We start from the raw sequence: 24522 nt of genomic DNA, 5'->3' as shown, positions 1-24522 counted from the left end.
GATTCCGTGCGTGTGAAATGTTCGGAACAGCAAGTCCGGAGACGGACAGCGGACCGTGGCTACCAGAGGCTGGCGGAGCGACTGTCGATGGGGACCAGTGTCTTTTAGGGTGATGGAATATTCTGGAATTAGGCATGACGGATGCACAACTCTGTGCATGTACTACAAACCACAGCCAAGGACGCTTTAAAAGGGTGAGTTTTGTGGGAAGCCATCAAAATCTGGGGAGAAAGCAGGCAAAAAACCTCTTTGACCTCGGCCACAGCAACTTCGTACTCAACACGTCTCCGGAGGCAAGGGAAACCAAAGCAAGAATGAACTACTGGGACCTCATCCAAATAAAAAGCTTCTGCACAGCGAAGGAAACAATCGGCAAAACTAAAAGGCGACTGACGGAATGGGAGAAGATATTTGCAAATGACACGTCAGATAAAGGGTTGGTATCCAAAATCTATAAAGAACTTATCAAACTCAACACCCAAAAAAACAAATAATCCAGTGAAGAAATGGGCGAAAGACATGAATAGACACTTCTCCAAGGAAGACATCCAGATGGCCATCAACACATGAAAAAATGCTCAACATCACTCATCATCAGGGAAATACGAATCAAAACCACCATGAGATACCCCCTCACACCTGTCAGAATGGCCAACATTAACAACTCAGGCAACAACAGATGTTGGCGAGGATGCGGAGAGAGAGGATCTCTTTTTCACTGCTGGTGGGAATGCAAGCTGGTGCGGCCACTCTGGAAAACAGTATGGAGGTTCCTCAAATAATTAAAAATGGAACTACCCTACGACCCAGCCATTGCACTGCAAGGCATTTACCCAAGGGATACAGGCGTGCTGTTTCGAAGGGACACATGCACCCCCGTGTTTATAGCAGCACTATCGACAGTAGCCAAAGGATGGAAAGAGCCCAAATGGCCATCGATGGATGAATGGATAAAGAAGATGTGTAACACACACACACACACACACACACACACACACACACACAACGGAGTATTACTCGGCAATCAAAAAGAATGAAATCTTGCCATTTGCCCTACGTGGATGGACCTGGGGGGTATTATGCGAAGCGAAATTAGTCAGAGAAAGACAAATATCATCGGACTTCACTCATATAAGGACTTTAAGAGACAAAACAGGTGAACATAAGGGAAGGGCAACAAAAATAACATAAAAACAAGAAAGGGACAAAACAGAAGAGACTCATAAATATGGAGAACAAACTGAGGGTTACTGGAGGGGTGGTGGGTGGGGGGATGGGCTACATGGGGGAGGGGGATTAAGGAATCTACTCCTGAAATCATTGTTGCACTAGATGCTAACTAACTTGGATGTAAATTAAAACAATAAATTTTTAAAAAGTTTACTTAAAAATACAAAGCAAAAAAAAAAAAATGTAGGAGGGATGGGGTGAGGGGCACCCGCCCTCCGTGGCCATCAGAGTGTCACCCAGACCGGAGGGTGGCCTTTGAGGAGCACCGGGGTCCGCACACAGAACCTCCCCACAACTTAGGGGTCACCAAGGGAAGAAACCCTAGATGACACATTAGCCACGCCACCAGGGTTCACACCCCGGGCGGGACATGGCACCCGGGTTTCACTTCTGTCTGTGGTATCCCCGTGCCCTCCCCCAACACAGAAGCTGAACCCCATCCTGTGGACACACCAGAAAGCCAGGACTGTGGGGGCTGTTCTACAGAAGAGTGGCCAGGACCCCTAAAAGTGCCAAGATCCTAAGACACAAAGGTGGGGAGTGCTCCAGGGGTAAAGGAGGCTAGAGAGACAGAATCCCGGAAGGCAGGCGTGATCCGGAACGTTCTTTACCACGGAGGATGCTGGTGGGGACAATGACCAATGCTGGAGTCAGTCTGTCGTCTTTATTGGTGTCCGCTTTCTGAGCTGGGCGGGTGCTCTGTGAGGAGGGCACTTTAGGAAACGCATTTGGGTTTAGGAGCGGGGTGAGGGGACAGACAGGGAGAGGGAGAAACGCAGGAAGCAGATGTGAAATGTCAGCGTTTGCAGACTGCACGGAGGCTTTAAAAACTTCCAGGTGTTTCTAGAACGTTTCCGTAAATGTGAAATGATGTCCAGATAAAAAGTTAGGAAACAGGGGCGCCTGGGTGGCTCGGTCAGTGGAGCGTCCGACTTCGGCTCAGGTCATGATCTCACGGTTTGTGAGTTTGAGCCCCGCGTCGGGCTCTGGGCTGACAGCTCAGAGCCTGGAGCCTGCTTCGGACTCTGTGTCTCCCTCTCTCTCCGCCCCTCCCCTGCTCACAGGCTGTCTCCCTCAAAAATAAACATTAAAAAAAAAAATTTTTTTTTAAAGTTAGGAAACAGAAAGCAAATGTTTGGGAAGCACGGGGTTAGCACCCCCATCTGTCCCTTTAGAGCCGTGCCCGCCAGGAGCCTCTCTCTCTGTCTCTCTCTCTGTCTCTGTCTCTCTCTCTCTCGTGCCTTCTTCCCAGAGATCTCTCTGGTCTCGGGCCGGCCCCTGGAGTCCTGGGCCACGACGGGTGGAGACATCTCTGCAGCCCCTTGGAACCACGTGTCCTCAGCAGCCGGCTCACCCCTCCCCGGGCCTCCGGACGGATCAGAAGCAGGAGCGTCTCTCAGAGGCCGCGAGTGTGTGCTCAGTGCCAAACAACCATGGCTCCACCTTGCTCTCTGGACAGTCTCTCCACGGAGGTGGGGGATCGCAGGCTCTTCCTGGAGAGGGCTGGGGGGCAAACATCTTGGGCTTGGGGGGGGGGCACAGGGTCCCCCCACTCCCCGCTCAGCTCCAGTGCCCATGATACGTAACGAGCGGAGCGTGGCCACGTGCAAGTGAAACTTTATTTACAGCCACGGGTAGCCGGCCTAGGCCGCGGGCCCCAGCGTGCTGACCTCCGGGTGCATGTGCTCCCCCCAGGGCTCCGAAAGGCACCCGGGAGGGTTTGTGATGGCCGAAGGTTGGGGAAAGCTATGCGTCCGTCAGCAGGAAAGTGGGTCCCTCCAGGCAGCTTCCCGGGACGGAATATTAGACGGCGACAAAAAAGGGACGTGCGTGTGTAAGAGGACGCCAGACCAGGACACTTTGATGCTGTTGGTGTAAAATGTTGAAGCCGCACACACGACACGGCTGAAAAGTGTCCGGGTCTCTGAAGAACAAGAAGGATACAGGCTGGGGACGGTGACTCCAGGGAGACCGAGGTGGCTCGGAAGGAGGTTCACTTGTGTTTTACTGCCTCAAAACAAAGGCCCGGGGGTAGAGGTCAAAGCCACGTGTGACCCCCGTGGGGTCCTCACGGAGGCTGCAGGATGCTTGTTGGATTTCACCTTCGCCCAAATCATTTGCTGCCGCTGCCCAGGGCTAATGACACTTCACTTATCCACACCGAGGAGGCCCACGGAACAAAGTCACCTTCCCGACCATCCTCCGGGAGCCAGTGACCTTTCCAAACGCAAGCCGGGCCCCATCCCTCCTCCCCTCGGCCCACCTCCTCCCCACATTCCCCATCACGTTGGGAGTAAGAGGCAGAGGCCCTGCCGATTCGCTGGAGGCCCCGCAGGGCCCTCCCCGCCTCCCTCTCTCCCCATGGCTCACACTGCTCCTCCCACACACCAGGCACCGTCCTGCCCCGGGGCCTTTGCACAGGCTGTGCCGGATGCCTGGACCACCGTCCCTAATTTCCCCACGGCTTAATCCTTGTCATTCCGACTTTACTCAAAGGCCTAGTTTAGGGCCTCTCACCGTCCAGTCCCCATCTGTTCTTTCCTTAGTCACCCGTCTTCCCAGCAGACAGCGAGCCTCAGGGTGTGGCTGGGAGAGCGTCTCCCTCCGTGTCTCCCCCGGCCCAGCGTGGCACCTGGCACATGGCAGGTGGGCAAGGACTGGTTGACTCCACAGCCTAATGACACTAGCCCGCGGTGACATGATGGGCCGTCGCCTGGGGACGAAGAGGGCACTGAGACGGGTGGCGACGGAGAGGGAGGGACCGTTCCAGAGCACTCGTACGTTCACACGTGAGGTGGTGTTGACACTGCGTCTTGGTACCTCACACCACACACTCCGAGAAACCAGGCTGAGCCTTGAACAACACGCGTTTGAACCGAGTGGGTCCCCTTGCACGTGCCTCTTTTACAGCACAGCGCTGGGATCTGTCTCCTCTTCCTCGTGATCGTGACTAGAGTTAACCTTCTCTCCCCAGCTTACTTTGAGAATACAGCAGATAACACACAGAACATGCACATATCCCAGCAGGTAGCACGCATAACACACAGATCAGATCAGGTGACACACAACGTACAGAGATCGCAGCAGGGAACACGGCTAACACACACACATCACAGCAAGGAACACACGTAACACACGTATCGCAGCCGGTAACTCGTAACACACTAACTTGTGTTCATCGGCTGCTGGCATCATTGCTCAGGCTTCTGGTCGAGTGGAGGCTATCAGTTGTCAAGCTCTGGGAAGTCAAAAGTTGTATGCAGAGTTTCGACAGCGTCCCTAACACCCATGTCAAGGGTCAACCGTATTTAAAACTTATGCGATTTTCAAAATGAGATTTCATATACACCACACACTCTAGGAAACAGGACGGAAGAAACTCCAGCTACAGTGATTGGTGGCTTGTTTTCCTGGTTTCTTTTTTTAAAATTAATTATTTATTTATGTTGATTTTTGAGAGAGGCAGAGCACAAGCAGGGGAGGGGCAGGGAGGGAGCGGGACACAGATCTGAAGGTGAGCTGTCAGCACAGAGTCTGACGCGGGGCTCGAACCCACGAGCCGTGCGATCGTGACCTGAGCTCGAGTCGGACGCTCAACCGACTGCGCCACCCCACCCGGGCGTCCCCGTTTTCCCGTTTTCAGGCCATGGAACTTTGTGTGTAAAAAGGAAAAGGAAAAATCCGTGTACGTTAACACGAGTAGATGACCGTCTGGCTTCTCCCTCTGAACCGTGCGGAGTTTTACCTGGGTCCGTGGAGGGGGGGCGGGGGCGGGGGAGGGCCGAGGGGAAGGGAGATGGTCCCGACGCTGGGGCTGGGGGTCCCTGGGGAAACCCGGCCAGTCCTCGCCCCAGGCCCAGCCCACCACGGCGGTGGCCCCTCCCCTCGGGCGCCGGTATCCCCTCCCCCTCCCCCGCCCCCGCCCCGTCCAGCCCATCCTTCCGCCTGGACCTGCGCGGTCCTCGGGTCCTGGAGGCCTCCCGCCCTCGTCCTCCCCGCAGCGGCCACGGGAGGGCGCCCGCGAGCACGCCACCGAGCGAAGGATCCCCTCCGGGACTCCCCGCAGCCCGTCTACACCACCTGCCGGCGGCTCGGAGCTCTGAGACTGCGCGCAGGCTGTCCTCTCCCACATCAGAACACCAGCCCGAGAACACCTTGTTTGTTCTCACTGAACAGCACAGAGGACACACGGACGCCGTCAACCGGCCGACAGATCTGGGTGGAGCCGAGCAGGGTAAGCCTGGGGGGCAGGCACCTGGCGAGAGCTCCCAGGCCTGGAGCAGAGACCCGGGCCCTGTAAACCCAAAGTGGAGCGTTGCACCCGAGCGCCGCAGTGGCTGTGCTCCGGCCCGGACCGCCCTGGAGACTGGTTTGGGACTGGGGGCCAGGGGAGGCGGGATGATGGGGGCAGCCTGCATACAGCCCCCTGCCCCCCCCCCCCCCAGCCCCGATTCACACCCAAGAGAGCCTCAGCACGTGACCTTCTGTGGAAAGAGGGTCTTTGCATATTTATCAGCAGAGAGGTTGTGGTGCTGCCCCAGGGGTGGGGGCCTGAGAGCAGGAGAGAAGCAGACGGAATGTGCAGGCACAGCTGAAGCCACACGCCTACAAGCCAAGGGACCCGAGAGAGCCAGGAACAGACTGTCGGGGACCCAGGAGCCAGCCCTGCCCATGCCCTGCCCCTGACTTCTGGCCTCCAGAGCTGGGAGACCAGAAACTTGCTCAGGGTGCCCGGTTGGGGTACAGCTGCCCCAGGAATCAAACACACCCCGTGATCCCACTGGACAGCGAGTGGGTTTCCACCCTCAGCTGGCAGCTGGGGGGCAGGAAGGACCGACCCCGCTCACCTGGCCCCAGGCCCCTCAAGGAGCACAAAACACCTTAGAAGCACCTCCCGGACAGGACACGAGAGGCGGATCATTCGATATGGCTTTATTTTCTGATCGTCCAAGTCCGTCCCCAACCAGCCTGAGCTCTGAACAGTTAGCAGTCCTGACGGCCGCCCCAGCAGGAGGGACACCCACTGGGCAGGCACACGTGGGGAAGACGGGCCAACACCGGTCCTCGAGTCCTGCCCCCAGAGGTGGCCGGGCTGGCTGGGCACTCGGTAAACAGTCTCTGGGGGAGACAGGCCACCCAGCAGGGCAAGGGGGGGGGGCAGAGGCAGGAGAGCCTGTAGACCCCACACCTGCCCCTCCCTGTGCCTGGGGGGCTGGGACAGGGACGGTCTGGCTTGGCGAAGGCAGGAGGCCCAAGGTGGAGACGGAAACACAGCCCCCAGGAGCCCGTCCCTGCAGTGGGTGGTGAGCTGGCTTCTGGGGAGGGCTGGCTGGGGGGGAGGGGGGGGGGGCACGTGGGAGGGAGCGGTCCCCCTGCTCTCCAGACCCTCCGTTAAGGCCTCCCTGGGGGCTGAGGCAGGTGCCCAGAGCCTCCCTCATCCTGACCCTCCCCTCGGCACAGAACACCTCACTGATTATATTGCTAATGAATCGGTTCACCTGGGTCTCCCTGAGATCAATCTCAGCAGCACTGGAGGCCCCCTCCACACCCTTCCCTTCCAAGGAGCCTGATTTGTGGGGTTCAGGCCCAGACCTTCCTCTCCAGGTCCCAGATCCTGGGAAGGGCAGCAGCCCCGTGGGCCCCACAGCCACGTCTTCTCCAGCAAACGCTCTCCTCGATCCCCAGCCTGGATGCCGTCCTCAGACACGGGGGCACCGGATGCCCCCAGAACACAGCCTCCGCTCCACAGGTGAGGAGACCGAGGCCCAGAGAGCCCAAGGGAAGGGGCAGAGGGCTAGGGTGCCTCCTCTCTCCACGCCTGTCTCCCGCCCCAGGGGCGTCGGGGCAGCCGGGTCCCCAAGGGACAGGCTCAAGTGCCCCGGGCACGGCGGGAGGGCAGAGGCTGTGACAAGCCAGGGGCTCGGGGGACACGTGCTCCAAGGCCGCACCCGAGGCGAGAGGCCAGGGTGGGGGAACCCAGCCTCCGAGGGATGGGCTGGTGCTGCCCGGCATACAAGAGGCTGAGCACCCACATCACCAGGCGGACGGGGCCAGAGAGGGGCGGCCCCCTGCCCCTCAGCCTGCAGTCGCCGGTCAGCGTTGCGGGCAAAAGGAGGGACGTGCCGGGCACCTTTCTGGTCATCCTGCAGCCCGTGAACCCTGAGGGCTGGGGGATCGCCTCCGGGGCGGGGGGCTCGTCCGCAGACTTGTCCCCAAGTCCAGGGCCCGGCCCCGGGGCCTCCACCAAATGCTCCTCCCAGAGAGTTCACGGGACAGAAAAGAAAGAACCCCCCAAGTCCTCAAGAGCAACACGGAAAAGCTCTGTAATTCGGGGTGCCGGCCGGCTGTGGCGTGGGGAGGGGTGGCAGGCGGGGGCGTCACTGCGCCTTGGCCTTCACGAGCAGTCTCTGAACGGTTCTGTACAGGAGGTCGAAGTGCTGTAGGGGGGGCGTGAGTGAGAGCTGGGCCCAAGGGCTGCCTGGGGGTCACGTCCTGCTAGGCAGGGTGGGGGGGAGCACGCAGCTGGCTGGGTGAGCCCCCTCCCGGCCCTCCCCCGGCTCACCTGGACCGCCGTGTAGGCCATCCCGAGGTAGGCGCCGATGCAGACGGCCAACAGCAGGTCGAAGATGGCTGGCTTGACCCTGAGGGAGACCGGGGCGTCGGCGGGGTAAGGGGAGGGTGCGGGCTGCCTCCGTGTCCCTGGACCGCACGCCACGGGCAGTGACCCAGGGCAGCTCACCTGTAGGCATTCATCACCTGCTTCAGCTGGTCATAGAAGACAAACTCGGGGTCCCTGAGGAGAGAGCACTTCCTCAGCAGGGTCACCCAGCAGCGGGGCCACGTTCTGTGTCCCCCAGAAACCAGACCGCCTGGAGGGCCCGTGGGCCCAGAACGGGGGAGGGAGCACACGTGTGTGTGTGTGTGTGTGTGTGTGTGTGCGCGCGTGCGCGCGTGTGCTTGGGCAAAGCTGCCACTCACCCTCCTGGGGAAGAACTATTCTTTATCCTGAAGTAACCTCTTTCCTATTGCTTTTCTGGGCGTCAGAACAGTCTTTAAAAATGGAGTAGGGTGACTGCTAAGAATTTACTGGTCTGGAAAGCATTTCCATAGAGAGACGGCAAGGTGGTCTGGGAATCAGAGGCCCTGGCTCCACAGCCGTGGGTCCACTCTGAGCCTCGGTTTCTTCTTCCGCCCAAGGGCTCTGACTCTCAGGCACACCATGAGTTGGGAGAAGGTAAAAAGCCAGCAAAGGGCACCAAGCAGTGTGGGGAGATCTCCTGGCTGTGGACACCTGCAGGTTCCCTCCTGCCACAAGGCCCTGAGGTGCCAGCTTGGCCCACGTGGGGGGCTCCGAGCAGAAAAAAAGACAAAACCCAGGTGGCCCGTGGTGGGGAGGAGCATCCTGAGGGCAGACCGGGGACCAGGGGTACGAGTCACGACACCAGAGCACGAATGGGCCAGAGGGCGGTGGGGATACAAGGCTGCCCAATTAGACACAGGACATCAGTTACGTTCGGATTTTAAATAAAAAAAAAAAATCTGCCGTCAGTATAAGTATATCCCAAACGCTACAGGAGACATACTTACGCTAAACAAGAACGCGTAAATAAGCATTTACGTGGAATCGCATTTAACTGGCCACCTGTACTTTGAACTTCTTGTTTTATTTCCGTGCACTGTTTCCATCTGCTCTGGAAGCCCCCGGGGCGCCTGCTGAGGGGGGAGCCGCAGCCCACGCGGCTGTGGGGGGGGGGGGGGGCGGGTAGACGCGCCTCACCGCTTGTCCGCCTTGATGTGGTGCTGCTTCACCTCCTTCAGGTAGCGGCTCAGGTAGTGCTCCAAGGTGCTGAGGAACGTGCCGTCCTTGTCCACCAGCTGGGCCGCGCGGGGCTGGTTGGTGAGCCAGTCCATCACCGAGTCGAGCTGCTCCTGCTGGATCTGCTGCGGGGCACGGGCCGCGGTCACGGGACCCCGCCCCCGCCCCCCGGCCCCGCCCCCTCCTCCTCCCCCCGCCCCGCCCCGCCCCCAGCCCGGCCGTTACCATCTGCTCCGTGAAGACCGGCATGTCTGGGGGGGTGCCCTGTGGAGACAGTGGGGGGGACGCACCTTGAGTCTGGCCGCCCGGCGGGGCGGGCCGGGAGCTGGCGGGCGCGGTGGGGGCTCACCTTCTCGGTCAGGTTGTAGATGACTCGGGTCAGGGCCTCCGCGATGAGCCTGGTGTTGCGGGTCAGGGTTTTAGAGTCGACCCGGGACCTTAGGGCAGGTGTGAAGAAAACACACGTATGTGTCTGGAATCAGCATCAGTTGAAACCACCAGAAAAAGAGTGGTCGTATTTCCAATGATGATAAAAACAAAAAAGGCCACAGCCGCCTCCTCGGGCAGGACGGGCGCCTCCCCAGCATCTGCCTGGAATGATGAGCGGCTCTGGGCCTCAGTTTCCTCATCGGGAACGTGGGGGTGGCCAGGGGGGACCCGCCCCCGCGGCTGTGGTGGACCTCACTGATGTGACGTCCTGGGTCGGGTGAACACGTCCCCACATTCACGCCCACCCAGAGCCTGGGGACAGGCCCTGCCTGAGAAGCGGGGCCTCCACGGACGTGACCAGTGAAGGCGAGGTCGCGCTGGAGGGGATGAGCCCTGGGTCCTTACACGAAGGGGGAAAATCGCACAGACTGTGACACAGAGACACCCTCCTGAGGCCGCGCAGGCAACACACAGACCCGGAAAAGGATCTCTGGTGCAAAACACCGCCAAGCCGAGTGTGTGCAGTGTGGGGCCCCCCGGGAAGGCGGAGGGATTAGCCAGGGCCCAGCCCCTTCCCTCCCGCTCTCTCCGCCCGGAACGCCCTTCTCTGGACGCTCCTCGACTGTAGCACCGCCTCCTCCAGGAAGCCTCCCTGATGCCCCAGGAACAGTCAACACCCCGCCCACACCTGCTCTCTCTCTAGGCCTCACCCACTGCCTGGCAGGGCCTCCTCGAGGACCAGCTTCTCATCCCCCAGCAGACATGTTCAGCAACAGGCTGGGCCCAGCCCCAAGGCCACCATAAAACCCTGGCCCCACTGAGGGCCGACAGGCCACAGGGAGCCACGAACGAGAAGTGAAGTCAAAAATGGCAGAAGCCAGAGGTGCACAGGGTCTTGAAGACAGATGGTGAGGAAGAAAGGGGTGGGGAGGGCTCCCCAAAGAGACACGAGACAGGGCACCGCTCGCCAGGCCTCAGCACGGCCGTGCAAAGGCCCAGGGACAGATGTTGCAGCATGTGGGAAGCAGGGTAGACCGAGGTGCCCAGCGTCTGAAAGTCACGCGTGGGGTCTGGACATCACATGTGGGGGCCAGGGGACCCCAAACCACTCACGCAGCCTCCCCATCGCTAACGAGGGACACTCAGTAATCCGACCCCAGGCCCCTGGCCCCCACTGTTCCTAGGGTCCTCAGCCAAGGCTGGCCCCTTCCCGACCACCCACGTTTCGGGTTCATTCCCTCCATCCAGGCACCTGCACCTACAGTGTCGCCCCTCAAAGATCGCTCACAACCGGGCATGGACGGAGGGGAGGCTTCGCGGCCGCGCCCACACTCACCTCACATCCATGATGCTGCTGCGCTGGCCGTCGCGGTGGCTCTCCAGATGGGACAGGGTGAAGGCAGGCAGCCGGCGGATGGCAAAGCGCTCGTGCTCCCAGGCCAGGATGTCCTCCGCCAGGTTGATTTTCTTGTGCACCATTGAGAACCGCACCTCCGGGAACTGGTGGGCGGCCACCTGTGCGGGGGCGGGGCCCATCAGGGCGACACCCCCGCCCCGGATGCCGGCCGGTCTCCGCGGAGGGGGGCCCGCGCCAGCTCAGACCACGGACGTTCACGCAGGGCCTTGGGAGCCAAGAGGGTTCCCGGCTCCCTAGTCCTCGGGCGCCAGCATGCACAAAGCGCCCGATCACCAGCCTGCCGGACGCGCCCGCGAGGCAACGAGCGCGCGCGGGGCCAGAGACCCCAGGCAGCAGCGGGCACGCGCTCCGGCACCTACCGTCTCCAGCTCCCGCAGGAAGGCGTGCTGCAGCGTCCCCTCCCTGGGCGGCTTGGACACGTGCAGGTGCAGGCTGTCCCCGCGGCCCACGGTGTCCAGGCACAGAACGAAGGCCACGTTGTCCTGGAGCAGGCTGGAGTCTGCGTGGCAGCAAGAGCGGTTGGGAGGGTTGGGAGGGTTGGGAGGGGCGGGAGGGGCGGGGCCTCTCTGCGGGCCCAGCCCCCCACCCCCGCCCCCGCCCCCCGGGGCCGCTCACCCGTGTGGTCCAGGTTATCTTCCAGCCAGCGCTTGGTTCCCTGGTAGTTGAACTTGCCCCCTCCAGAAGCAAAGAACAGGAGGTTGTACCTGGCAGCATGGGGAGAGCGGGTGTCGGCTGTGGAGGGGAGACCGGGCCCCCGAGGAGGAGCTGGTCTCCCACAGGCACTGAGTCCTGACCCCTCAGAGCAGGGTGTCCCTGTCCCAGCACCGTGGACGCTCTGTGGGGCGACCCGGGCTCCGTGGGGGGCGAGCGGCATCCCCGGACCCACCCACTCAGTGCCAGACGGCCCCAGACGGGACCCGGTGTCCCTGGGGTGCAGGACGTGGGTGGGGCTCAGCTCCAGGCCCGGCGCCCGGGGGGACCTCGGCGCGGTTACTCCTGGGGACGTGCGCGGCCCCTCCCCCCCAGCTGTCACGTACGCGGCGTGGGTGCGCTTGTAGGTGTAGAGCCTGGAGAAGAGGCGGGCGAGCTCCAGCAGCACAGAGATGCCGCTCCCGTTCGAGTCCGCACCGTGGGACAGCCACTGCGGGCAGGAGGGACACGAGGCCGCAGGTCACTTCGCCACCCCTGCCCTGGCAGCCGGAGCCCGGCACCCTGCCTCTGGGCCACGCCTCGCTCCCCGCTCCAGCCCTGCTCGCCAAGACTCTGCCCCACGGGGGCGGCCTGGTCGGAGCACCTGCCCCAGGAACGCGGCCCCCCTTCCTGCCCCCCCACCTGTGCTACTGGGGGGCAGGAGGGCGGTGCAGGCGCCCCCCCCCCCCCAAGCTGTGAAAGGCCCCGACTCATCCGCATTCTGTAATCTGAAGGAACACTCCCAACAACATGGTAATCAGGTAAGAAAAGCAACATTCCCAACAACATGGTAATCAGATAAAAAAAAAAATTGGATTCTATCATAGGGCTTGGGGACCCCCCAGGTTACAGTCTGTAGCCAACACATCACATATTGATACATTAAAATTCAGGGGAAAAGGTAACAGGACGCTCAGGGAAGGAACCAGATACCAGAGGCCACATGGCGTGTGAGGCCACGTGTGTGAAACGTCTAGAACAGGCTCATCCACAGACAGGAAGGGGGCTCGTGGGATCTGGGGAGCGATGGGGAGTGACCGCTGGTGGGGATGGGGCTACTTTTGGGGTGACAGAATGTTCTGGAAGTAGACGGTGATGGTTTTCACAGCTCTGAGTGTCCCACTCTGTACTAAAACATTTGCTTTAAAAGAACAATTTTTAAATGAATTACATCTCACGGAAGGCAGGCAGGCAGACTTCAAGGCAGGGGGCGGGGGATTAAAAACAAAATAATCTAAAAGGCTGCAGATGAGGCGGGAGGGAAAATGACGACGAGGCCGAGCATCCTGAGGGGACAGCTCAGGCCTTGCCTCTGGGCCCTGGCGGGTCCAGGCATCCGGGACCGCCGGCCTCCCAGGTGGGGTGGCCCTTGGAACGGCTGCTCCCCATTGCCATGGTCACACGGCCAGGACCTCACGCCGGGCTGCCACTGGCAACCTCTTCGCTTTGGACAGTTTTTCTTTCAAAGCAAGACTTTCCTGATGAAGCCACAGGCACTGTTCACAAGCTGGTGAGAGTGAGCAGTGACCGTGACCTCACTGTGCAGGGGGCTCAGACAGCTCGGCAGGGGGTGAGGGGGTGGGGAGGCCTGCAGGGCAGCAGAACTCAGCAGGCCCGACACTTCCCTCCTCAGAGGACCGCTGGCGAGGCCGGCCCTCAGCAGCGTCTGAAACTGGACTCGGGGCTCCCACCAGCCTCACCTGCCGGGGGCTCGTGTCCCGGAGCTGTCCGTGCAGACACGAGGTTTGCGCCGAGGACCCGCTCCCCTCCTGGGGTCTGGGGTCTCCGCCCGAGCCCGGCGGAGGGGCCTGCGGACCGACCCCGGTGAGAACCTGGCGCTGGGTCTCTACGCCCCCTGGAGACCACACCTCACGTGTGGTCACGTGTCGTTTTGGGGGGGGAGGATCAAGCTCGTCCTAGGGGATACCCCGGGAGAGGATTCTGGAAGCTTAGCCCGGTGTCCCTGTGCCGTCCCCCACCCCGTGCCTATGCCCTGAGATTATTTGCTTCTCATCCTTTATATAAACCACGGCCTTCGGGTCCTCCCAGCACACCCCCACCCCTGGGAATCTTTGCACACATCCCTGCTCCTGGCAGGGGTCCTGAGGACCCTGGCACGGACACCCTGGGCTCGATTTCCGGCCACCCATCTCTCGCGGGACCCTGGCCGCAAGACCTGCCTCAGGTTAGCCCGTGTCTGCTCCACGATGCCACCCGTGCCAGGGATCCTCCTGGGCCTCAGAGGGCGGGTGCTGCTGCTGTGACCCCAGCCACACTGCACAGAAACGCTCCACCTCTGAGCTAGGCTGGAGCAGGGCTGGGGGTGGGGGTGCCCGGGCCCCTCCCCAAAGTGCCCGCATACGTACGGGGGCCACTCCGAAGGCATCGTAATGGGCCACGATGACGATGGTGGGCAGGTCTTCTCCACCCAGCCCAGTCAGCCGCCCCTGCAGAGAGAGAGACAGTCTGTGAAGGGCACACTGGCGGGTGGGGGGGGCCCAATGGCCAGAAACAGTTCCGGCTGCCCCCGTGGGGTGGGGCAGTCTCTTGAGCCCTGCCGGCTCCGTCACGGACAATACGTGAACCAATGACTGTGGCCGGGCGCCAATAAAACTTTATTTACACAAGAAGTCACGAGGGCCGCAGCACGCCGACCACTGCTCTCTCTGTTGTGCTTCCCCAACTGGAGACCCGACCCATCTTTCGAAGGCTGAGCCCCGAGCCACCGTCAGGGCAGGAGCAGAGCTCTGCTGATGAGACACAGCCAGTTCAGAACACGGCCACAGGAGCCCATCGGGGTCCAGGGTCCAGGTCCTAGCGCCCCAGCTGGAGACCCAGCACGCGTGGACCAGTCCTCGCTGAAGTCACGGGGGTGACAAAGCAGAACCACCTCTTGTCAGCAAAGGCCTCAGCCTCCACTCCTCCCGTCCAAGGCTAGTCCCGGGGTGCAGAGAGGTCGGACGGGGTGGCCCAGGGTCTTTGCCAGCACACGGCTGAGGCCGTTTTTCTGATCCTGCCAGCTAGAGGGCGAGCTCTGTGAGGGCCTTAGCCACGTCAGATGGGAAGCGGCCGCTGGCGAGCCCTCCTGGCTGCCGTCCACGGGGAGCCGGCCGAGACCCGGGACAACAGCTCGGGTGTGGGTCCCCGCCCGAGACCACGGGCACACTGCCGACCGTGCGGGCTCAGGCCTCTCGAGACAGGCCGATCCCAGCACCGGCTGTGTGAGCCAGCGGGGGTCAGGGAGAGTAGGGGGGCAGCCGAGCGCCCCCGCTTCCTCCATGCCCCCCGCTTCGACCCAGATAACAGGGATGGCAGAGGGGTCAGGGCACTGCAGAGGTTTCTAGAACCACAGGCCAGGACGGCCAGGCTGGCAGGCTGAAAGAGACTCCTGAAAGGCAAGAACCCACCAGACCCCGGGCGGCTCCGCTGCTATTAACCCCCCGGTACCCGGACTGGCTGCTGCTCAGCCCCACCTCCGGGAGCCCGATGCAAGGACCCTGCCGCGATCCTTGGCATGATTCTCACGGTATTCCTCCTCTAATTTCACCCGCTGCGTAGATGGGGCAGCGCCGTCCCCACGTCCTGAATCGGCCTGCCCAGCCCCCTGCACCCGGTCCCTGCGGGCGGCCCACCCCGCCCGGAGCCCCGACTCCCCTCGCCGCTATAGACCTGCCAGTGTGGCGTCCTCGAGGGCCCCTGCGTGGACAGGGAGGAGCCATTTTTTGCAGGCGTGGCTGCCCCGGCAGAGCCCATCTCCCGCTGGGCCGAAGTGCCCGCCTGCCACCCTCGGACCTCCCCCGACTGCAGGGGAGTTCTTCCAGGAAGGAAGGGCATCCCGCCCGCTGCTGCCTCCCGCACACAGCAGGGCTCAGGGTGCTCACGGAGAAAGCAGGTTAAACTCCCGAGGCGGACTCGCTTAGTTCTGGAGAGGGGAGGGCTAGCCGCACCCCAACTCGCACTGAGCCCGCACGCCGGCACCAGGGGCTGGCCGAGTAGCCTTGCGCCGTCTGGAGTGAGCCACTGGGGACTCAGGCCCGCCTGGCCCAGACAGAGGCCGGGGCGACCAGCACGCTCGGCTCAAGTGCTCGCTGAGGGCCTACTGTGCACAGGCGCCTGGCCAGGCTCCCAGGACACCACACAGGCCGAGATGACACGGTCTCAGCTCCTCCGGCGCCGGGGCCGGTAGGAAAGAAAGGGTGACACACAGGCTCTGAGCGTGTCAGATGGGACGAACCCTGGACACGAAGTAAAGCCAGGCCTGGGTCAGGCCTGCCACGGGACGACTCCGGCTCCCGGGTTAAAACTATATGTGGGTTCTCGGGCCGACAGGCTGCCATCGGGCGCTCAGCCCCTGGCCATGCACTTGCCCCGTCTGTGCTCCTTGCCCTGTGCCTTTGCTTCCGGGGCCTCTGTGAGGGTCCCCCAGGCGGTCTCCAGGGAGACCTCCTCACTGGGGTGGGGGACACGACGGACACGATGACACCATGAAAAGAAGAGAGTCCCCACTTTGTGCTTTTCCACTGCCAGCCCTCCCCCTCGCCACCTCCCCACCCTGGGTCCACGCAACTGCCAGAGCTTTCCGTCCAGGCCCCCCACGGCTGCCGACAGAGCTGACCCTCGACACGGGGGAGAGCAGAGCAGCCGAGTCAGGGTTTCCTCCGGCCTACACGCTTGCTTCCACCCCCACGGGAGGTGATTACGGGCTGAACTCCTTCATGTTTGGCCTGCCGCTTTAATTGCCTACTTCAACACCCAGAGCTCAGCTCTCTCCCAGCTCAGCTGAGCTGTGGACAACGGGGGGTGTGTGTCCCCAGAAGGTTCTGAGGATGCAGCCTTGGAGGTATCACGATATGAAAAGAAAAGGCCACAGCGGGAAGGGGAGCTCTCTGCGAGGCAGGGACAGCCAGTGCAAAGGTCCTGAGGCAGGATGAAGAGACCTGATGTATGGCTGGGGCTGGCAATGGGAGGCAGGAGATGGGCTGGTGGGGAGATCTGAGCCGATTTCCCCATCAGAGGCTCCCTCCGTGGGGAACAGGTGGGGCTGAGCTCAGAGAGCAGGATGCCCCGCTCCCCAGGTCTTAGTGTGGCAGGCAGGGCCACTCACCTCCACACTGGTGATGAGCCAGTCGCTCACGGCCTTGCTCTGGACCCCGCTGGTGACCATCTGGAAGCCGTTGGCAGTGGCGGTGTGGAGCAGCACTGAGGACAGGTCGGGGAGCGTCAGCCCCAGGCCCGGGGGGCTCCCGCACCAGAGCCGGGATCCTTGTGGCCCCAGCACCCCAGACGGCGGGGGTTCAGTCCAAGGCCAGCTGGACACAGGCCCGCCCCTGTGAACCGGGGCGCCGCGCGAGGACTGGGCAGGGCAAAGAGCCTGGCAGGGAAGACACTCGTGCCCTGGCACCGGTCACACCCGCCACCCGCACGGCTGAGAAGGGAGTAGCAGGCAGGTCCCTTCCCCGGCGTCTCTGACGGCTTCACCTGCCCCGCGCCAAGCTCGTGGACGCCCCCGATCCACGGAACAGAAGAACGGGTTTCCTCCCTCCCCAAGGACGCTGCCACCCCTTCCCGACAGACTCCAGCATGATATGGTGGCACGGACAGAACCCTCGGCGGGTGGAACAGGTGTCTGTGTTTCCCATAAGCCATCAGAGGCTGAATGTGGGAAACGCCTCCCCGAGTCAGTGGTTCTCCGGCTTCTGTTTGCACAGGAACCAGGGGCGGGGCGGGGGGCGCGGAACGGCAGGGTCTTGGCCTCCAGCCCCAGGTCTGTGGCACAGCCGGTGCGTGCAGGGCCGTGCGCTCGCTGTGAGACGCGGCCCCTCAACAGGCCAGGACCCCACACGCCAGCCCCGTCCTGCAGCCCAAGCCTACCTTCGGCAGCGGAGGCGGAGCCCTGGGCGGCGGACGCGGCCTGCGTCTGCTCGTAGATAGACAGCAGGGCCTCGTCCTCCACGGCAAAGTACACAGGGACCACGGTCTCCATGGCCAGCATCTCAGGCTCGGTCTCCATGAATTGCTGTGGAGGAGAGGCTTGCTTAGGGGGCTTCTGGCCTGCGGGGGGGGGGGGGGGGGGGGGGCGGGGGCAGGGGGCAGTGGCCGTCCCGGGAGCACAGGCAGCCTCCCATGAGGCTGGCTGATAAGGCCAGGATCACACCGGAGAGGACAGGATGGGACGGGGGATGGGCGCAGACGGGACAAGGACGGAGGGCTGAGAGAGGGTGGCAACGCCATGGGCGCCCAGGCGGTACCCGCCAGGGAGAAAGCAGGCTGGGAGGACAGAGAGGGAGCCGGCCAGGTCTGGGGTCAGATCTGGCGTCACTGTGGGCCGGCCCCAGCCCCAACGGCCATCACATCCTCAGATGTCGGCACCCTAGGCTGACGGCAGGGACCCGCACACAGCGAGCACAAGGTGCCCGCACACGAGGTGCACCGGCCGTGCCACGGTCCTGGGGCCGGAGGCCGAGACTCTGCCGATCTGCAGCCCCCGCCCACCCCCGAGCTAGGCTTCGGTAAGGCTGAGCCCCCTCCACAGCCCCACCCCCGCATCTCATCTGCAAAAGCCTCTCCATCCGTGGAGTTTCACGGGGGCCTGTGAGACCCCGTTAATTCAAAGCAGGGCGCCGCCTCGGCACTGTGGGGGTGGCAGCAGCATCCCCAGCCCACCCCCCGGATGCCAGGGGCTCCCCAATCACAGGTGTGTCCCCTTGAGGACAGGATCACCCCGGGGTGGCAGGGGCCACGACGAAGAGGCAGAGAGGCGGCAGCCCACTCCCTGAAGGGCGGAGGGCACTCACCCGGATGACGTCCTGGGGCACGGCGGCCATGGCTCGCGGCAGGATGATGACCACGGCGCCGGCCGACTGCCTCAGGGCCTTCTGGTACTGCTCGTAGGAGAAGTCCAGCAGCCGCATGAGCACACAGCGGCGACTCAGCACGTCCGCGTCGATGGTGCGGGCCTCTGTGTTGAGCACTGCGTTCCGAGTGCCTGCAGGAGGGCGGGCAGGGCCTCCCTCAGTGGGGCACCGGGACCCCCACCTGGAAACCACGGACTCGAGGGCCCCCACGGTCTCACCCCCTGCGTGTCCCACAGCGGCCACAGGCACGGCAGACACGGGCAAGACCACGTCCGCCAAGGCCTGAGCCTCACCGCCCACAGGTGCAGCACCCACTCAAACTCTGGTGAGTCACAGGGCCCCTAAGGACCACTTAAGAGCTAAGACCCTCCTCCCTGGGTGCCGTGGGGGATGGGGCAGCATTCCTGGACACACCCACTCAGTGCCGGGGGCTCAGGTGTCCCCAGACACGGCCCAGAGTCCCCCAGGGACAGGACTGCCCCAGATCGGAGCCTCCGCTCTACAGCCGAGGGCCATCTCTCACTCTCTTCTGAGAGCTGAAGAAAGTTCCAGAAAATCAGGGAGAGAGCTAGAGACGGAGCTTCCAGGCAACTGAATCCCCCCCCACCCTCCATCCAAGAAGAGGTGGGTTGGAACCGGGATGGTGGAGAGCTTTTCTGGGGTGAACAGGGGTCTCCCCCAGACACAGGCACCTGAACCCTGAGCCCTGAGAGGGCCGCACTGGAGAAAACCGGCCAGAAGCCACACGGACGCTAAATGCCTGCACGTGGACAAGCGCTAACATCTACGTAACTTCCCACGGCGGCACTGTCCCCATGCGTGGTGCATGGCAGGCCCTCAGGGGCCGTTTGCCTCCCAAGCACGGTGGGAAAGGGGACTTAGGCAGCTCCCCAGAAAAAATCCCAATTTTTACATCAAATCACTCAAAGAGCAAAAAGAAGCATTCATTGCAAAATGCCTCAAGAGCTGCAGACCAACCCGGGCTGCCCAAAACAAGCAACCATGTTATATGCGGGGCGGGGCGGGGCGGGGCGGGGGAGGGCAGGGGGGAGGCTGGATGTGGCCCCGGGGCCTCCCATCCCAGACCCGGACAGTGGATGCTCAAAGTCAGGACGGGGAGCCCGGCCTTGCCATCCAAAGGTCAGAGCTGCGGGGGCAGGTGTCCACACGGACGCTCGGCTACGAACGCCCCAAGCTCAGAGCCAGCCCCCCGGCCCCCACCTCTGCTTTCCGGGAACGCGACCTCCGGAGAAGGCAGGCAGACCAGGGAAGGGGCTGGTCAGGGGAAAGGGGACAGCGTCCCAGGAGGGAAAGGGAAGGCCATCTTGGGAGCAGGGGGCCTGTGACCAAGGCACGAAGGTGACCCACGTCCCCAGGGCCGGGGGTGGGGCGCTCCCTCCAGGGGCCTTTTCCCTGACTCAGACTGGCCGTGGGAGCCCCAGGAGGGCCGGGCAGGGCGAGGGCAGCAAGACCTTCAGGTCGTCCTCGAAGCGCTGGGAGTCCGGGAAGGCCCCTCCCCCGTGCCCCACACTCGGCCTCCCAGGCCCGGTGCTCCCTCACGGAGCGGGACCCCACCTTCCTGGGGGAGGATCCCAGAAGGGAAGCCGGGAGAACAGAGGCGGGTGGACACGGGCCCCCAACCGCCCCCCGGGCCCCGAGGGCCCCAGGGGCAGAGACCCTCTTAGCCGACGTGAAGCTGAGGCCGGCGCAGCTGCCCCCACCACGGACCCCGGACAGGAAGAGGTTGGGCTCGGTGGGCGCCACGACCGGGCAGGACGGAAGCCGCCAGTTCTCTCGCCAGGACCAGGCCCGAGCAGGGGTCGCAGACTGCTCTATCAAGGGCAGGGAGGTCACGCCTCTCACCTTGCGGGCCACGCCAGCCCCGCCTCAAGTACTCAGTTCTGTACGCCAACCAGCGGCCACGGCTGTGTGCCAATAAAACTTTATTTACCACGAGGGGTGGAGGGGCCTGACGGGGTGCTCGCGTGGCCACCTCTCCCAGGGCCTCGCCTCAGCCTAGGGGATCAAGTGAGGCAGGTATGAGCAGGCCGCTAAGCGCGGCAAGGCGCACACGCAAGGCTGTTAAAGCGACCTGTCACCCCGGGAGGGCCAGTCTTCCAGGAGGCGGTGGCAGGGTCACACCCACGGCCTTGTACCTGACGGGATTACCCTCAGCCCAGCTGGCACTTCGGCACAAAGAGCACACCCCTTTCCTTCCCAGCAGCCGGCCGGCCGGCCTGCATTTCTCAAGAGGAGAGAACAGGAAGTGAGGAAAGGAGGCAGAGTCGGAGCGAGGTTTGCACCAGGAGGCGGGGAGCCCGCAGGCACGGAGGGGGTGCTGAAGACACAGGGGAGACGGCAATCGGCGATGGCCTACAGGCCGGCGCTCAGAGACCACGCTGGCCGCCAGAGGGCCAGGGCTCCCTCCGGTCCCACCAGAACAACGGCACCAACAATCCCTCCAGCGTCTCCCCAGGTGGACACAGCCCGGTGTGAGGGGCACGGGGTCAAGAGGGTGCGTGACCGCCACGCACCGGGCCTCTGCCTCCTTGGGCTGCACACCAGCAGCTCTCGGCTGAGACGGGGGGGCACCCCCCCCGGGCTCACCCCCAGAGCCCAAGGTCTTTACGGACGCCACACGGGGGAAGATGTCAAGCCTCGAAAAGGAATGGGAGGGAATCCCAGGAGGAGGAGGGGCAATGAACCCAGGGAAGGGAGGACAGAGGAAAAGAAAGCCGGACGGAGACCCACCCGGCCTCCGGTTGTCTCAGGTTCCAGGCTCTGCGCCTTCTGGAGCACAGGTTCCTCTGGCGGCCGCCAGCCACCCTTGGCTGATTCGCTTTATTACAACTGACACAACACTGCGAACTCCCATCCTCCCTTGCCTGGACCACATCCCCAGTGCCCAGTGGCCACCTGTGGCTCGTGGCTCCCATGTTAAACAGCAAAGACACACAAGACAGAAAGTTCCACCAGACGCCGCTGGTAAAGGCCCTTCACCCACGCAAACGTGGAACGTTCCACGAAAACATGCCCAGGGCATCAGGGGCTCCGGGCCTTCCGTCCCACCCCTCCAGAGCCTGGGGCCTCAGGTCAAGATCATCACTGTAACCCACTCAGGTCAGCCCCCTGGCACCGAAGCCATGCAGGGCAGGGTCGTTCTCTGGGGGTGGGGGCGCGCATTCTGGGCACTGAGGGCCGGTGAGTGGCATCCCTGGCCTCACCCACTGGATGCCAGGGGCACCCCCACTTGGGGCAACCACAAAGTCATCACCCAGCGTCCCCTGGGTTGACAGCCACTGTTCTAAACAGAAATGGCCTAACTTTGGGGGTGAGGACGGATCTGAGAGGATGTCTGGACATGTCTGCAGGGCCCGGGGTTCCCCAAGGGCTGGGCTGGGGATCCGTGGGGCTCAGGCTAGGACTGAGATGTTCTAACAGGAGGAGACAGTCCAAGAGGAGACTGGGTCAGAGGCGAGGACAATCAGAACGGGGGAGGAAGCTCTCTATGGAGAGATCAGACTGGCACTTGCAGGGGCCTAAGGCACCAAGCTGGAAGAAAAACCCAGAGGCCAGAAGGTTCTGGAACACCAGATACAGCTACAGTCCAGTAGAGATGAGGGAGTTTAGAATTGAAGCTTAGGGGCTGGGATCAGGACCTTGACAGGAAGGAGAAGGGGCAGGAGGGGGACCCAAAGAGCTGTGCTCGTTCCAGGGCCAGGAGGTCTGGGACAGAGGACCCCGCAGGGTCAGAGGCAATCCAGGATTCCTGGACAGAGGGAGCAAGTAGGGTACCAGGGTGAGGAGGCTGGGCGAAGGGGGGGGTGTGTGCACCGAAGGAAGGGACAAGACACGGGGTCTAAAGGACCCCACAAGCCCACAGGCATGGGGACTGAAATGGGAAGGAGTGGGGGCCGGGGGCCTTGGCTAAGGAATCTGGCTCATGAGCTGGGCCCTCAGAGCCTGGAGACATGGGCCTGGACGTGACGCCAGGTCTGGGTTAGAGATCAGAGCTCCTGAGACCCGAGGGGACAATACTGGCACTGAGCAGAAAACAGTGGGGGTACCTGGGCCGTGCAGGGTCAGGGCTGGTTGGAACTGCCCATCGAGGGGCTCCGCCTGGCAGAAACCAAGCCAGGAGGCTCACCTCCAAATCCGCCCCCAAAGCGGGAGCTCTGGGCACCGGGACACGGCCCAGTGAGGATGGGCACCGGGGTGGTGTCCCGGGAAGGGGGCCTCGGCAGTGCGACTCCGGCCCAGCTGGGAATCCGAGGGTCCAGGAGCAGAGGGAGCTTGGCCTGAGGGTCGGAGCCCCGGGTTCTGGGGCCCGCTGCCCTTGCCAGGGGCCAGCGGAGCCCGCGCTGAGGGCTCCAGGGGCACGGGACTGGACAGAGCTGGGCGCCACGCAGGGGTCCACGTACGCAGGCTCTGACTCGTCTGCGGCTCGGCTAAGGCTAAGGGTCGGGTGGCCTAAGCGAGGTCTGCGGGCTGCACTGCAGCTGGCCAGGCCGGCGCGGCGGGTGCCCGGGCTCCGGGGAGCCCGGCGAGGCCGGGGTGCACGCACCGTAGGGCTGCCCCTGCAGGTCGTACTGCTGCATGCGGTACACGGTGAACTCGTGCGCCGCGTCGGCGGCCGGCAGCGGCGGCGCCACGAGCAGCAGCACGGCGGGCAGGAAGACGATGAAGCCGAGCGGCAGGCACGACGCCTTCAGCATGTTCTCCAGCACCTCGCCCGCTTCTTCCAGCATCCTGGCCGGCGGCGGGGCCGCGCGGGGCGGCGGCGGGGACGGGACAGCGGCGGCGGCGGCGGCGGCGGCAGCGGCGGCGGCGGCGGCTCCCGCGGACTCACCTCAGCATGGGTAGCCGCCGGGGTCCTGCGGGCGCCGCGCCGGGCAGCCCGCGCCTGCTCCGGGGTCCTGCGGGCACCGCCACGGGCCGCCCCGCTCGCCGCGCTGCCTCCGGGGAGTTGTAGTCCTCCTGGCGCGCGCGGAGCCTCCTGGGAGTGGTAGGCCCACTCTGTTACTTCCCAACGGAGGACGCCGCGGTGGACTGTTGGGCTAGAACTGATGGCGTGTCACGTCAACTCCGAGTCCCGAAATACGGAGACTTTAAAAACAACTGTTTGCGGTCGAACTTTCTCCAACCCTGTCTCTTGTGGGGGGACGAGGGGGGCGGCGAGAGCCGCGGGGACGTGACCTTCCGACCCGGAAGGAAGTTGGAATAAGAGACGAGAGGGGCCAGCCCAGTGCGCGCAGTCTCCTGGGAATTGTAGTCCGGTTAAACAGGCGCAGGGCTCATGGGAGCTGTAGTCTTCCTGGCAGAAGTCAGAAAAATCCCTTAAAACAACCAAGGCACGTAGATGTTAGACTCCGCGAGGGCAAAGACTTTTGTCCGCTTCGTGCGTTGGTGTAACCCCAGAATTTAGTGCGAGGCCTGGCATACAGTGGGTTGGCTCTACAGTTTGGGGATGAATGAATGAAACAAGAAGAAAGAAATCATGATAGAAGTCTCCTAAAGGGATGGTGCAGTGGGTTATGGGACTTGTAGTCTGGAGCCTGGAGTTTGTGCAGGGTCGGTGATAGGATGATTTCTACTTAGGCTTATTCGTATTTGGGGCATATTCATAGTAAAAAAAAAAAAAAAAAAAATTCTTTTGAAGTTCGTTGTTCATATTTTTAACTGGGTGTCCCGTATTTGCTTTTTTCGAATCTGGCAACCTTAAGATCTCACTGTCTGCCTGCGAGGGGTCTTAAGGAACATCCATAACTCATACCCCCTGTGTGAGGGTACAGATGGGAAGACTGAGGCCACAGGGTGCCGAACAAGAAGGCCCTGCCCCCCAGTGAGTTGACATCCAGGCTTCAATACGGCTCCTGGAGGACTTGGGGGACCCCCCCCCCCCGTTCTGCCCCAGGTGCGAGGCGACATGTGTGCTGACTGATAGAATTCTGGACTCAAGTCTCAGTGCCGACCCACCCTTCCCAGCTGTGTGACCTTGGGCAGATGGCTTCACCTCGCAGAACCTCAGTTTCCTCAGCCACCCGATATGATGACAAATAATCAGATGCCCTTTTCCCAACCACCCC

General features: G+C 62.7%; 1 protein-coding gene across 4 annotated transcripts; it reads right to left on the bottom strand.

Annotated features, from left to right (window-relative positions):
• Positions 1-7275: 7275 nt before the first annotated feature.
• NCLN (nicalin) lies at positions 7276-23303 on the bottom strand. Of its 4 annotated transcripts, none has more exons than XM_053897251.1 (15): positions 23001-23303; positions 18377-18567; positions 17454-17598; positions 16687-16781; positions 13949-14029; positions 11930-12033; positions 11508-11596; positions 11252-11391; positions 10812-10990; positions 9396-9483; positions 9272-9310; positions 9008-9171; positions 7970-8023; positions 7793-7871; positions 7276-7647 (listed from the first exon to the last, which is right to left on the bottom strand). In XM_053897251.1, exons 1-15 carry the CDS (start codon positions 23182-23184, stop codon positions 7369-7371), a joined length of 1911 nt encoding a protein of 636 aa, XP_053753226.1. In that variant the 5' UTR covers positions 23185-23303; the 3' UTR covers positions 7276-7368. The 4 variants fall into 4 exon arrangements, with proteins under 4 accessions (XP_053753226.1, XP_053753227.1, XP_053753228.1 ...); XM_053897252.1 differs by having other exon boundaries at positions 9008-9168; XM_053897253.1 differs by having other exon boundaries at positions 7497-7667; positions 23001-23301.
• Between the last annotated feature and the right edge of the window lie 1219 nt (positions 23304-24522).

The sequence above is a fragment of the Panthera pardus genome, unplaced genomic scaffold (genome assembly GCF_024362965.1).
Source record: "Panthera pardus isolate Hobbes unplaced genomic scaffold, ASM2436296v1 HiC_scaffold_8, whole genome shotgun sequence".
Taxonomy (NCBI): Eukaryota; Metazoa; Chordata; class Mammalia; order Carnivora; family Felidae; genus Panthera; species Panthera pardus.
Note: the sequence above shows the minus strand (reverse complement) of the source record. Positions and strands in the feature narration are given on the sequence as shown.

Coding starts and splice junctions, on each gene's coding strand:
- NCLN (XM_053897251.1), bottom strand. CDS start 23,184: ATGCTGGAAGAAGCGGGCGAGGTGCTGGAGAACATGCTGAAGGCGTCG. Junction 12,034..13,948: donor ATGCCTTCGGAGTGGCCCCC/GTACGTATGCGG, acceptor TCCTGCCCGCAG/TGGCTGTCCCACGGTGCGGA. Junction 7,648..7,792: donor TGGCCTACACGGCGGTCCAG/GTGAGCCGGGGG, acceptor CCTCCTGTACAG/AACCGTTCAGAGACTGCTCG.